Source organism: Sapajus apella, unplaced genomic scaffold (assembly GCF_009761245.1).
Source record: "Sapajus apella isolate SASKATOON/1434 unplaced genomic scaffold, GSC_monkey_1.0 scaffold54, whole genome shotgun sequence".
NCBI lineage: Eukaryota > Metazoa > Chordata > Mammalia > Primates > Cebidae > Sapajus > Sapajus apella.
The window spans coordinates 7,202,327-7,215,488 of record NW_022436994.1 but is presented as its reverse complement, the minus strand read 5'-3'; the positions used below and the strand labels follow the sequence as shown (position 1 = coordinate 7,215,488).

Here is a 13,162-nt window from a genome sequence, read left to right as displayed (position 1 = left end):
AAAAAAAAAAAAAAAAAAGGAGAGAGGAAAAAGTTTTCTTATCAGCTAGAACTATGAGGTTTTCTAAACTGCAGTTTGTTTAGGAACATAAGAATAAATGTTTAACTCTTTCCCTTACTTAAAGAAGTTGGGGCACTAGTTACTTCCAATGGTGACCAATGTGTTCTGTGTGTCTGCCTGCTTGGTGGGTACAGGAAAAGCTTCTCTTTCAGCATAACTATTTTTAAAATATTAGCATTATTCATTCAATCATAGATGTTATCTTTTCCACACTCCAAGTGGCCCATCTGGGGCCTGGGGCATTCTCTTTGGCCTGGCTCTCATATGACCCTGCAAGTTTTTGAAAGTGATGGTTTGTTGCACTATTCTTTCTACTTTCATTTATGCTTTAAAATTTTCATAACAAAGAATTTTAAATGTAAATTGTAACTGATACATATATAAAAAGCATATTTGCTCACTTTAATAAGCCAATAAGAACAGGATATAAGGGGAAATATTAGTGTCTACCCATCCATATCCCTTGTCCTTCCCAGCTGCTCTGTCTCTCAGAAGCCCCTCCACACCCTTTACTTTGAGCTGGAGCCAGGTTCCAACTCAAGCATGGAGCAGCAAGCGAGGCTAGGGGGCCTCAGGATGGAGCCTCGGCCTGGCCGGGGTGCCTCCACCCTGGGGATACAGGGGCTCCCTCGGAGGGTTTTTTTTCCTAAAGTTTCCATAAAAATAAAAACTGGAAAGGTTCCATAAAAATAAAAAATCAGCTGGAGGCAGCTGCGAAATGGGATTTTAAGAAATCTTGGTGCTCATTATAAATGAATTTTTACTTTTGATATTCTTTAAGTGACCTTATAATTAAATTACCTTTCAATTACTTTTTATTGTTTCTATTCTGAATACGATATAATTCTAAGATTTGTCACAAAACTGCCCAGTTTATATGGGTTACAGCAAATTTTAATACTAGGATGCCAATTTTTAGCTCATTCATAATAATAAACATTAAAAAATACTAAATGCCTAGTGAGGGTGAGAGTTGCTCCGTCGGTGCAGACGCATGTAAGTTGCTACAAGAACATCTCTAGGCTTGTTGAGGTTCTGGGAAAAGCATTGTGCCCTTCAATTCGGTAACTTGCAGTCACTATTCCTATGAAAAGGTCATACACTTGCAGACCAGTGTGCAAACAGTGTAATCACCAACTTATTTGCAGCAATAGGAAACTAGAAACTTGGCGAGGCACGGTGGCTCATGCCTGTAATCCCAGCACTCTGGCAGGCCAGGGCAGGTGGATCGTCTGAGGTCAGAAGTTTGAGACCAGCCTGACCAACGTGGTGAAACCCTGCCTCTACTAAAAACACAAAATTAGCCAGGTGTGGTGGTGCGTTCCTGTAATTCCAGCTACTCGGGAGGCTGAGGCAGGAGAATGGCTTAAACCCAAGAGGCAGAGTTTGCAGTGAGCCGAGATCATGTCATTATACTCCAGCCTGGGCAACAAGGGCGAAACTCTGTCTCAAAAAAAAAAAAAAAAAGAAAGAAAGAAAACTGGAAACAACAGTTGTTCAACCAGAGGACATTATAAAATGATGCATAATTTGTATACATTATTTAACATTAGGACACCATTATAAACATGTAATCAAAAGGCTGCTTAATAACCAAAGAGAATGTTCACACTGCAACCCAGGTTTGTGACAAACACACATACCACATACAAAAAGCCTCAGAAAAATACTGAAAATAAATTTATCTGACAAAAGTGGCTATTGCCTACTGCTTGGATTTCAGATGGTTTTTTTTCTTTATACTTTTAGAAAACATATAAAATAAATAAAAAATGACCAGGCAGGGTGCTTCAGATCTGTAATCCCAGAACTTTGGGAGGCCAAAGTGGGTGGATCACTTGAGGCCAGGAGTTTCAGACCAGTCTGGCCAACATAGCGAAACGCTGTCTCTACTAAAAATATAAAAATTAGCCAGGCATGGTGGTGCATGCCCGTAATCCCAGCTACCTGGGAGGCTGAGGCAGGAGAATCACTTGAAGCAGGGAGGCAGAGGTTACAATGAGCCGAGATTGTGCCACTGCACTCCAGCCTGGGCAAGAGAGTAAGACTCTGTCTCAAAAAAATAACAATAATAATAATAAAAATAAAATTATCAATATTGGTTTCTGTGTTTTATAGATTTAAAAAAATGTTTTACAGATGAAAAACTCAAGAAAACCGCTCTGTCCCAAGGTTCAACCTAACGGGAGCCGGAGCCCTCCTGCCTGGGGTGTGTGCTTTTTCCTGCTGTGCCTTTTGCTTTAATCTCTTTGCTGTTTAGGTCCGTCTCTCACACCCAGAGAACACGTTCCCCCAGCACGCAGACCTGCCTAACAGTGTGGGTGCTGGCTGGCCTAAAGGTGGGCAGGGTCTTGCCTGTGTGGGGGCCAGGACCTCCTCTGGAGCGCCTTGGGCACTTGGCCTCTGCACACTAATCTCCACCAGCACACACTGGAGGCTGACCTCCCAGGGCCAGATGCCATAGAAAGCATTTTAGCAAATGCAGCTCAGTCACAGATTTTAATTCGCATGTGTCATTTGAGCACCTTTGCCCTGAAAAGGAAAATTTGCTGTAAATCACAGGCCTCAAAGGAATGAAAGAAATATAAAGCAATCCTATTTTTTCTAATCCAGAGTAGGTGTTCAACAGATAACTGATCATGTCCTTTCATTTTGGTGCCATATACATTTAAATGTTTCATTCTCCTGAAAATGCTAAAGTTCTTAGCACAATCAAAAAAAATATATATAATAAAGAAAAGAAATAAAAGAAAAAGCTCCTTAAAGTGAGTTGTGCTGAATGCCAGAGTAATGCAGGCGAATAAAGAACTTATTCACATGCCAAACACCAGAAACGACGCTGTCTCCTCCAGTCCATGCTGGGGTAGCCCTCCCTCCCGCAAGGACCCAGGCCACCCCCTCTGAGGCCCTTATAGGCGCTCCTTTGTGTAAACTGCAGCAGGATAAACTGGACAAAGCCTTGCTTCATTCCCCAAACTCTCGCCCCTCCAAACAGTGGTCCCAACTCAGAGGGAGGATGAAAAGAGGCTGGTCGAGGATTTCCCAGACTCCAAGCCTACCTGGATTTTCCCAGGCCCCATGTTCTTCACCAGGGGTGGCTGGCAGGGCTTGCACACGATGAAAAGTTGCTTTCTTAGGGTGGAGGCACTGACGTTATTGAAGGCAAGGACCTCCACTGTAAATTCTCCTTCCCTGGGAGGGTGGAAAGCATAGGAATGAACAGATTGATATTGCTGGACATCAGGCTTTCATTCACTCTTCATACCTACCCCAGCTGCAGAACTATAGTATTTGACAGCAAGTCATCCCAATGAATAAGAACAGAAGAGGCAAGGGTCACAAGATTGATTTCCACAGAGGTGCTTCATTTAACCAACAGACTGGCTCCCCAACTAGCCTGTGCCAGGCCAAATACCAAACTCCCAGACCGACGTCACATGCTATATTCAAACAATACATCCATGTGAGGGGCGTGTTGCTTCCATCTCTGGGCAACCCTCCCCACAGCCATGGCCTGGCCCCCTCTTGACAACAGGGCAAATCTATATATTTTCCCTGTGTGATGGGTACCCTAACCCATAACTGGGGAGTCTTTGGGCATGGTTTTCCTGTTCTATTTCCTGCACCATGGATCCGTTTTCCTGATCAGTTTCTCAGGGTCCTAAAAACTGAGGAAGGGCAAGCTAGATCCATAGCTGGTCTCCAGGGGAGGGGAGCGGGTCACAGCCGTGGAGAGATTCAGGACAGTTGGAGGAGTGAGCTGGGTAGCTCCTGACGCAGCAGGTAGTGCTTTATAAGGAAATACATGCTGATTTTGCAAATGTTGCAACATGGATAATTATTTCTGAATTTGAAACAGAAAAATATTCCCATCAGAAGACCACAAATTTGAGTCTGCAAAGACCAGAATATTACTTGCCATCCTGGAGCTCCAGCAAGAAAGGTAGGGCCTACTGATAAGAATGAAGACTGGATGGTCGTCTCAGGTTGTCAGACAGCCTAGGGGACACTCTAGAGCTGACAATGGAGCCATCAAATAAGCCATGTCACTTCCACAGGGCACAAAAGGGCTCCTGGAGCTACTGAGTACATCACCAGGTACCTAGGCCACAACATGCTCAATTGAGCATGCAGCAGTCTACAAGCCACTACTGCTCAATTGCTCATGTGAAAATCTATTTCTGATGAAAAAGTCCTGGATCCATAGTTGGTGACAGGGCTATTCTGTCCCCATCAAAGCACAGAGAGGCTGCAGTGTGGGTTCTCGTGGAAATCCTGCGTTGAGGGAAGTCTGCAATCTTTCCCTGATGCCGCTGCCTACGTGAACCTCATTTTCTAGATACTTCTGCACGCTTTGATATTTCCCTATAGCAGCATAAAGTTTTGATGCCAGCCTGAGGCTCAGCCTTGGCCATGGGCTCCTCCCCACTGGGGATTTGACCCACTTGGGTCCTAGAACTCATCCTAGAGGCTCGGCTGGGAACGAGAGGTCCAGCCAGTCTGCACCTCATCATACCTCCGTAATGCTCAGTAAACACAGTTAAAGGGCAGAGTTCATGCTCTTCCACGTGACATCAAGGCCCTTCACAATCTGCCAACCTACATTCATCTCCCCCTTCTATGTACATCTTGCCAGTCAGTCCGAACATCTCCCATTGGCACCTCACCTATCGCCTGTGCCCAGGCGCTTGTCCGTTTGGGATCCTCTCTCCTGTTTCCCTTTGGCATGCTCCTACTCAAGATTTCACTCTCAAGGAGCCATCCCCACCACACTGCCGGCCTCCTTTGCAGCCACAGTCCCTGTACTGAAAGCAACTCTTTCCTCTTTGTCTTTCCCCTGGACCAGGAACTCCTTGAGAGGCATGGCCAGGTATTATCTGTCTCTGGGTAATCATCTGTCACCTACATTGACTGAAAGTCAGATCTCTACGGGGAACCCAAGGGCTGATGCCTTAAGACTCTCATCCTAGGTGCTGTCTATAGAGAGCACTCCCCTGCCTTGCAGTGGCTCACCTACTGTAGACATGGCTGCTGGAGCTGCTCCCCAGGCTGACGGTGCCATCCCCAAAGTCCCACAGGTAGGCAACATCGGTGCCGAAGTTGATCCTGCACTCAAAGGCCACACTGGTGTTTACCAGAGCTGATGAGGGGGACGTGAGCCGATTGGCCACAACTTTCTTCTGCACCCTGATGATGTGGGGCTCAGAGACCACACTGCTGATCCTGCTGGAAGCCTTAACCATCACACGATACCTGTGGGATGGGGACAGGAGGGCAGAGAAGGCAGACAGCAAGACAAGAACAGGGTCAGAGCTAGAGAAACTGTCTGCTTTACTTCAAAAGGAAGGCAGGGGAGGGGAAGCATCATTTAATTTGTAAGAACTACCAAAGTATCCAGCGGTTTTCATCTCATTAAGAAGGAAGCTGATATTTTTGACTACTTCCTCTTCAGTATTTAATTCATTTCTCAAAGCAGTGCAGGTAAGGATCATTGCCCTTCCTTAGATGAGGAATTTCTTAGGTCACATGCGTGGCCGAGATAGAATTCAAACCTAGGACTGTCTGCTTGAAAGCCCTACACCGTTTCCTTTAGTTCAAGCTGAAGAGAGGTAAACTAAATCTTCCTTTAAATCTTGTTTCAATTCACTTCATGGAAGGACCTAGTGGCCCATTATAATACAAATGCAACAGCCATAGGATGACTTCAGTAGCAGCCTCATGATCTTCAGACGGAGTAGAGGCTGAGGTACAAACAGCTACGGAGCAGGACTGCTACTTTTACTGACCATTGTGGGATGCTGAGTCTTTTTTTAATGCGTCTTGAAGTTGTCCTCACTGTTGGATCCTCTCCAAAATACCACTCAAACTCCAGGGGTATTGTTTCCTTGGTAATAGCTGCAAATGTGATGTCTGTGTCTGTGGCAAACACAGTTCCATTTGTGTAGACAGAGACGGCTGTGGCAAAAGAAAGGATGGTGTGGCTATGTCAACACAGAAAGGCTGGAATCTCCAGAGAAAGTGGTACCTCTACTTTCCCACTTGGTCATGGGTTTGAGTGACGGTGAGGCGCCTCTGACACACATGCAGGCTGAGGGCAAAGATGTAGCTGTGGGGACGAGGTAGGCAGTGCTGGCCCCAGATCAAAGGCCCTCATAGGAGGAGCTCCTAAGGCCATAGGGCCAACTCCTTCTGGGACTCTGCTAGAAAGAGTTTGGCACGTGGAGCTGGTAGATGACTGTCCCAATAACCCACCTTCCTATTCCTTCAGATGGGAGCCTTAATGCCTGTGGTTTCAGAAAAGTCCCAGAACAAATGGAAGGTGAACAAAGAACCTGTTCAAGGCAAATGGGGCTCTCGGGCAGAGCTGATAACAAAAACCCAGTTCTGCCTATGGCTGTCCTAATCTCAGCTGACCGCGAGAGGGAGGTTTCTGTTAAATCTGGAATTAATACAAAGACATACATTGCATCTTATACCAGACAGTCACGCTGTGCCAGGCCTGGCTGTCACCCACTTGACTTGGAGAAATAAATGACACGTTATATGAAGGAATAGATGGAAAGTGATGTATAACAACAGTGCCTAAAATGGGAGAAAAAAGAAGAGAAAAAGTCTTAAAATTAATTCACTTTTCTCATACAACAGTCAACATTTTTCAATTTTAACTTTCCCTCTTTGAATCCCAATAAATTTCAAAATTCTAAGCATGTGCTCTGAAATCAGACATACCTGGGAAACATAAACTTAGTCATAGAATTTGTTATTAAATTTTTCTTTGTATATTTTCTTTATCTGAGAACTCCCTATATGGTATTAAATATGTTAATTCCTTTTGAAATATGTCAATAACTTTGATAGATGGCCTTGTTTTAAAGTATTTCTTAATGTGTACACTAAGTAGTCTTCACTTCACAGTAGTTCTTAAACAGGGGCCTAAAGATAAGCCTCATGCATTTAAGCCCTATAAGATGCAATGTAAGATTGTGCATGTATGTATATATACATGTACACACACCATACACATACCACATATACGGCATATATACACATATACATCATACACACACCATACACAACACATGCATGTACACACACCACACACATACCACACGTGTACCCCTACATACACGCCACACATGTATTATGAACATACACATGGAGGTGGATAGCAAACACTGAATCAGATTCTGAAAGAGTACTGTGATGTCTAAGGAGATTTAGAGCAACTCATTTATCATAAAAGGATATTAAGCAAGGAGGGTTATTTATTATTACCACTGTTCTTCTGCATAGTTTTCTCTTTATAAAGAGAAAATATTCGCTTATAACAGAGATAAAGTGGAATGGATATTCTATCCTTCATCAATGCATCAGAAATTTTGAATATCATATGACTAAAAAGCAATATCATATGATAAATAAATATCACATGGTCTGGTTAACCATGTGTGAAAATTAATTCCGAGCACAATCTGATAATCAAAAGTGTTTAAAAAGATACAATTTACAGATTTGCACAAGCATACCCTATTACCAATCTGTGGGGCTGAATTTAAGCCTGGACCTTCCTATTCTAAATCCTGGCATGGAGCCATTGGAGATTTACAAGAACTGTGCTCTTGCACTGGCTAGACGTGCTGCTTATTTATTCAGGTTTAGATAAGACAATTCAATAGGAATGGCCGACTGGCTAGTTAGGGTAAGCAAACAGGTTAAAAAAAAATCCTTCCATGTATATTTCATAATTTCTTGGATGGAGAGTTTCTCACTAGTCTGATTGTGAACATGTACAGCCACTGTGTGGAACAGCTGGAAAGAATTCTTACATAGATGAGTTCACTGGGACTCATCCCTCCATTGGCTCCTCCTCCCATCATCCCATCATCCCATCCACATAGGCTGGGAACTTTGGGAGAGCCTCTGGCTGGCTCCCCATTTGCTCTGTTGTAAAGTGTAGGGACTCTTTTCTCTACAGTAAGTGGCTGGAGTTCCCCATTCTCACCCCCAATGGCCTCTGAGCTTCCAGTTCCTGCCTCTACAAAATTTACATGAAGGGAATACCTCCCTTATAGGTAGCTGTGTGGATAAAATGAGGTGACACGCATGAGGCATTAGCAGTGGATAAAGCGGAATGGATATTTTGTCCATCATCAATGCATCCGTATGCACCTGGCACACTCAGCAAGCACTGGATTCCTTCTCAGCTGTGTGCCTGGCTCAAGGCCAGGCTGTCTGAGCAACATGTCTCTCCTATAGGGCCATACATGCTGCAAGGCTCAACATGTATGCTAGTTCCCACCTCAGATATGCCCTGTCCCCACAGCTAGATAAAGCTCCTATCTCCTAAAATCTCCCAGCCCTTTAGCCATGTCCTTCCTAAGCATTTTTAATGTCCTGTCTCATCTTGTTCCTGTGCGTATCTTAATGCTTTCACTAGATAATAGGTTCCTGGAGATGAAGACTTTGTATGACTTTATCTTCACGTTCCCCTAGCACACAGTTTTCTGCAAAACATATTTTCTGAAGTAGGGAAGAATGAATGAAGAATGTAGTATCGAATTTAGAACTGGTATAACCTGAATGGTATAATTAAAGCAGAGACGCCTGCTTCATTTATAGCTGAAGTGTGCTTGCTCAGACTCTAGACATAGGTCTTACTTTTCTGATTCACTTGAGAGTCAGCAAAGACAAGCACTTCATCCTCATGGACACTGCTGGAGTTCATGAACACAGACATGGCCTCATGGCCGATCTCCACATAATAAGGCCCAAGCTCCATTTCGTTTCCATGAAACTCATTATAAATAACAGCCTTGAGCATATAGACTCCTTCTGGAAAAATAAGAAAGAATGGACATTTGACGAATTTTTAATAGCAGGCATAACAGTTAACATTTGCAGAATGGTCCTCATGGGTGACTAATATGGGAAACGAAACAGGAAAGGTGATCTTTCTTATCTCTCGTAGCAGCAGGGCCATTTCACAGACATGTGACCCATACAGTTGCACAGAGTCCCACAGGCAACGGAGCTATGTGAGTGATTTAATGCTCAGCTATCTTGAAATTCTTCATAATTGTTTTCAGCAAGGGGTCCTGCATTTTCATTTTCCACTGGGCCTTGAGAATTATATTGCCAATCCTGTGCAGCAGGAAATATTCATAAGGATGAAAATAGATATTGGTTATCCCGCAGCTAGACAAATAATAATTAAACAGCCAAATGGGAATATATCAAATAACTATGATGGTGGATGACAAAAATGGCCCCCAAACCCTTCCCCCTTTTTTTTTTTCACACACTTACAATACAACTGTAATATGACTCTGTGGCTCCTCTCATTAAGTGGTGAAGTCTATTGCTTCACCCCTCAAATCAGTGCGAATCTTGTGGCCAATGGATTTACAAAGTGTTTGCCCATCAGGGCTTGCCCTCTCTTTCTTGTCTTGAGACTCCTGCCATTGCTACCATGTGAAATAGCCCGGCCTAGTCTGCTGAAGGATGAGAGACACATGACTGAGTCCCTCCATGGCCCCAGCCGAGGGTCAGTCACCTCCAGGAAAAGTCACCTGCCTGATTGGCAACTGGTTGCAGATCTGTGAGTGAGCCCCTCTAAGACCAGCTCAGACCTGAAGAACTCCCAGCACAGGTTAAAAAAGGTAGTTTATATAATAGTTAAGAATACAATCTATGGACTCAGAGGAATTTGGCACTGGAAATCTTTGTGACCAAATCTTAGGCATATCTCATTTTAAAGTTGCCTTTTTTTTTTTTTTTTTTTCTTTAATGGAGTTTCACTCTGTCACCCAGGCTGGAGTGCAGTGGCACAATTTTGGCTTACTGCAACCTCCGCCTCCCAGGTTTAAGTGATTCTCCTGCCTCAGCCTCCCAAGTAGCTGGGATTACAGTTGTCCGCTACCACACCCAGCTAATTTTTTATATTTTTAGTAAAGACAGGATTTTACCATGTTGGTCAAGCTGGTCTCGAACTCCTGACCTCAGGCGATCCACCTACCTCAGCCTCCCAAAGTGCTGGGATTATAGGCATGAACCACCACACCTAGCCTCAAGTTGACTTTAGACTTAACCCCTGATAGGAGATGTAAATCCCTGATATAATATGGACATTTTCCTCTCCCTAATCTCATGTCAAATTGTAATATCCAAAGTTGGAGGTAGAACCTGGTAGGAGGTGACTGGATCATGGGAGTGGATTTCTCATGATTTAGTACTGTCCCTTGGTGCTGTCCTTGCAATAGTGAGTGACTTATCTTGAGATCTGGCTGTTTAAAAGTGTGTGGCATCTCTCTCTCTCTCTCTCTTGCTCCTGCCTTCACTGTGTGATGTGCCTGCTGCTCTGTAGCCTTCTACCAGGATTGTAAACTTCCTGAAGCCTCCCCAGAAGGTGAGCAAACGTCAGCACCATGCTTCCTGTAAAGCCTACAAAACTGTGAGCCAATTAAGCTTCTTTTCTTTATAAATTACTCAGCCTGAAATATTTCTTTATAGCAATTTGAGAAGGGCCTGATACAAAGTCCTTACTTTATTCATAAAGCAACGAAAGAAACCAATGAATATGTATCAGAGTTGCAGATGCTTAAAATTATTAAAATAGAGCAAGTCCTGATGTGAAATAGAGATATAATCAGTCTTCTACTTAATCTTCTAGGAGTTAATCCAAAGGCAAAAAGGAAAACAGTGAATAAAAATGAAAACTCTATCTCTTTTCTGTTTGGTGAAAGTAGGAGGTAGCTAGCATGTTCACAATACAAAACAGATGCAAAAGCTGCTAAAAGTGGCAAATATCAAGCACGCATGAGCAGGAGCTGTACTGAAGGAAGAAAACAGAAAATGTTCTAAAGTGAGAACTCAGTTGCCAAAGGGTTCAGTGGCTGTGAATACCATAAATGCACATACATGTGTGTATGTAACACACACATATACACACACACACTCCACCTGCAGTTACAGAAAAAAATACAACTCTTTCAATTACAATTAATGTTGTGAAGAAAAAAAAAGGAAGGAAGAAAGGAAGGCAGAAAAGAAAGGAGGGAAGGATAAAGGGAGAAAGAGAAGGAGAGAAGACCATTCAGGGCATACAAGATACTACAAGAGTCAAGAGGCGAAATTCAGGAAATGCTCAGAATAGATGAAGATAATTTATCAGAAAAACACCATCCACAAGAACAGGATTGAACAACTTGAGGACTCATTATTTTTTGAAATGCAAGACCAGGGAGCAGAAATGAAGGAAACGAAGTCAGAGTATAATGGAGAACAGAAAGTGCAGAACACAAAAGAAGGGATGCAGAGGAAAATATGAGGAGAGCAGGACAGGTGAAAAAAAAAATAAAGGAAAAACAAAAAGGATTTGAAAAGACAAAAGAGAACTAATAGATGTATGACCAGTCTCCCAAAAAGAAAGCTGACTTATTTGAACAGAAACAATTTAAGGATCTAATTCAAGAAATCTTTCCTGGAACAAAGGACACATTGAACAGGTACAGCGAGTGCTGGAGAAAGGTGACCCAGAGTGGACAGTACTTAGACATGTTCTGGCAAAGCTCCTAGACTTGCAAATAAAGAAATAATTCTCGGTTGAGTACGGTGGCTCACACCTGTGATTCCGTTACTTTGGGAGGCTGAGGTGGGGGGATCACTTGAGGTCAGGAGTTTGAGACCAACCTGGCCAACGTAGCGAAACCCTGTGTCTACTAAAAATACAAAAATTAGCCAGGCGTGGTGGCGCATGTCTGTAATCCTAGCTACTTGGGAGGCTGAGGCACAAGAATCACTTGACAGTGGAGGTTGCAGTGAGCTAACAATGTGCCACTATACTCCAGCCTGGGCAACAGAGTGAGACTGTATCTCAAAAAATAATAATAGTAAAAATTCTCTTGACAATCACACAAAAATAATCAATGAGGGAAAAAAAGAAGGCTGGCCTTGGAATAGCCATAGGATAAGAAAGACAGAATGGAGAATTTCAGGGAGGCTTCTTGAGACAGAGTGCCGGGGCCACCAGCTGAATTTCTCATTTAGTAAGTCTGCAGGGGCCTGAGAGTTTGTGTTTTAATCCAGTCTCAGATGGTCATGATGCTGCTGGGCCACACTTGGGGAACCATGGTTACAGGAGAGAACAGAGCAGAAAGACAACCCGATTCCCAAGGAGAAAAACCATGTTTCCAAGGAGGCCAGAGTCAGCACATTGTCATTCCAACATGATGGCAGCAACAGTTTGAATATGTGGGAACTTAGGGGGAGCTCATTCCATGAACCTTCCTAACAAATCTATTAGACGACAAACTTCAGACAACCAAATAGGAACCCAATGACAACAAGAAAAAAACCAAGAGTGAGGACTAAATATATGTAGCTCTAGAACCAGAACTAAGACTAATGTGGGGAAGCAGGTTGATATGGTTTGGATCTGTGCCTCCACCAAATCTCATGTTGAATTGTAGTCACCAGTATTGAAGGTTGGGTCTTCAACATTGGTGGTGAAGGAAGGGGGGTGATTGAATCATGGTGGCATATTTGTCATGAATGGTTTAGTGTCACCTCCCCACCACCCAACCTTTGGTACTGCCCTCATGATAGTGCGTTCTCATGAGATCTGGTCGTTTAAAAGTGTGTGGGACCTCCCCTCTCTCTTGTTCCTACTCCAGCTGTGTGATGTGTGTGCTCCTCGTTCATTTTCTGCCGTGACTGTAAGTTTCCTGAGGCCTCCCCAGAAGCTGAGCAGATGGCAGCATCAATGCTTCCTGTACAGTCTACAGAAGTGTGAGCCAATTAAATCTCTTGTCTTTATAAATTATCCAATGTCGGCAATGCAAAAGCAAATTAATACACAGGTGGTAGGAAATAAGGCAAATATCTCATGTTCTGACAACGTAGAAATCATACAATAAACCAAATTTGGGTGGGGGGAGAGAAGAAGAGGTAGGAGCTGTGGACAACGCAGATTGCCTCTTAAGTAATGCTGGAAATCAAAAGACATGAAGATTCAACAAAGCAATTAAGAAAGGTGAAAGCATACATAAGTAAGAAAGAAAATGACTAAAACTGGTGATAAAGAAGAGAGAGGGGAAGAGGAAGA

The 13,162-nt window shown here is 43.3% G+C and overlaps 1 protein-coding gene across 1 annotated transcript in view; it reads right to left on the bottom strand.

The window, feature by feature from the left end:
* PKD1L1 (polycystin 1 like 1, transient receptor potential channel interacting) overlaps positions 1–13,162 on the bottom strand; it is a 183,103-nt gene that overhangs the window by 123,025 nt on the left and 46,916 nt on the right. Inside the window, 5 exon segments of the mRNA XM_032244258.1 lie at positions 3,120–3,252; positions 5,074–5,313; positions 5,847–6,015; positions 6,523–6,642; positions 8,719–8,892. Coding sequence (XP_032100149.1) covers positions 3,120–3,252; positions 5,074–5,313; positions 5,847–6,015; positions 6,523–6,642; positions 8,719–8,892 — 836 coding nt within the window.